This window comes from Raphanus sativus, chromosome 3, assembly GCF_000801105.2.
Source record: "Raphanus sativus cultivar WK10039 chromosome 3, ASM80110v3, whole genome shotgun sequence".
Lineage (NCBI taxonomy): Eukaryota > Viridiplantae > Streptophyta > Magnoliopsida > Brassicales > Brassicaceae > Raphanus > Raphanus sativus.
In genome coordinates this window covers 10,674,606-10,675,529 of record NC_079513.1, presented here as the reverse complement: position 1 = coordinate 10,675,529, position 924 = coordinate 10,674,606, and the positions used below count along the sequence as shown (strand labels likewise).

The 924-nt window shown below is 44.2% G+C and overlaps 1 protein-coding gene across 1 annotated transcript; it reads right to left on the bottom strand.

The window, feature by feature from the left end:
* Positions 1–27: 27 nt before the first annotated feature.
* LOC130509612 (NDR1/HIN1-like protein 3) lies at positions 28–924 on the bottom strand. Its single transcript, XM_057005764.1, has one exon. The coding sequence runs from the start codon at positions 853–855 to the stop codon at positions 163–165; it is 693 nt and encodes a 230-aa protein (XP_056861744.1). The 5' UTR covers positions 856–924; the 3' UTR covers positions 28–162.

Sequence of the window (924 nt, the reverse complement as noted above, 5' to 3'; positions counted from 1 at the left end):
TTTTAACATTAAATTAGATTTGGTGTATTGGTTAGAGATGTGCTTAGTAAACAGAGAATCATCATTCCAGTAGCATTGTAAATTTTGTTTTTTTTTTGTTTTTTGGTTTGATCATCGCAAGAAACAAAAGACCAGTTATAAAACAACTAACTTGGTACATTTTCAAAAAGATTTGCATCTCTTAGCGGAACCAACCATCTTCCCTGAGCTACTATTAGCTGGAACACCAACCAACACATCATAGCAGTAAACCGTAACGTACCTCCTCCGCCGATACACTCCATACCTGAAAGTAACCGAAGAAGTCAACCTGAAATCGAACTCTACGCTTCCTTTCACCGCCCTCTCTTTCCCTATCGAATCAGCCAGTCGAGCTTCAACGTAACTCCCGGAGACAGAGAGCGTAGCGTTAATCGGAGTCTCATCTTTCTTCCCTTGATCCAACGGCTGTAGTCTCGTTTCCGACAGAGAAACTCTGTTGTAATAAAGAGTGCAGAAGACAGCGTTGTAGCAAAGCGACATCTTGGAGTTAGGGTTTTGGAATCTAAGCTGGAGGTCCCAATTTCCGGTGAGATGATTGTTGGAGATGTTGAAATTAGAGAGGGAGAGAGAGTTGATGTAAGCGTATGGTAATTGGGGACTGACGAGGCCGAAGTAGAGGACGAGGATGAGTCCTAAGATGAGGAGAAAGACCATTGAGACGATGAAGAGGCGGCGGATTAGGATGGTGCGTGGATTGTGATGATGCGGCGCGCAGGGAGGGTTGTGGTTTTGGTACGGGTTGGCGTTGGACTGTTCAGGTGTATTCGGGTTTGGATACCCACTGGAGGGTCTAGAAGTCGGGTTTTGCTGCATTGCTTGATTGTGAGACTTGACAGAATCTGAGAAGAAGATAGAAACTGTCTTTTAAGTATAAGCCAGAAA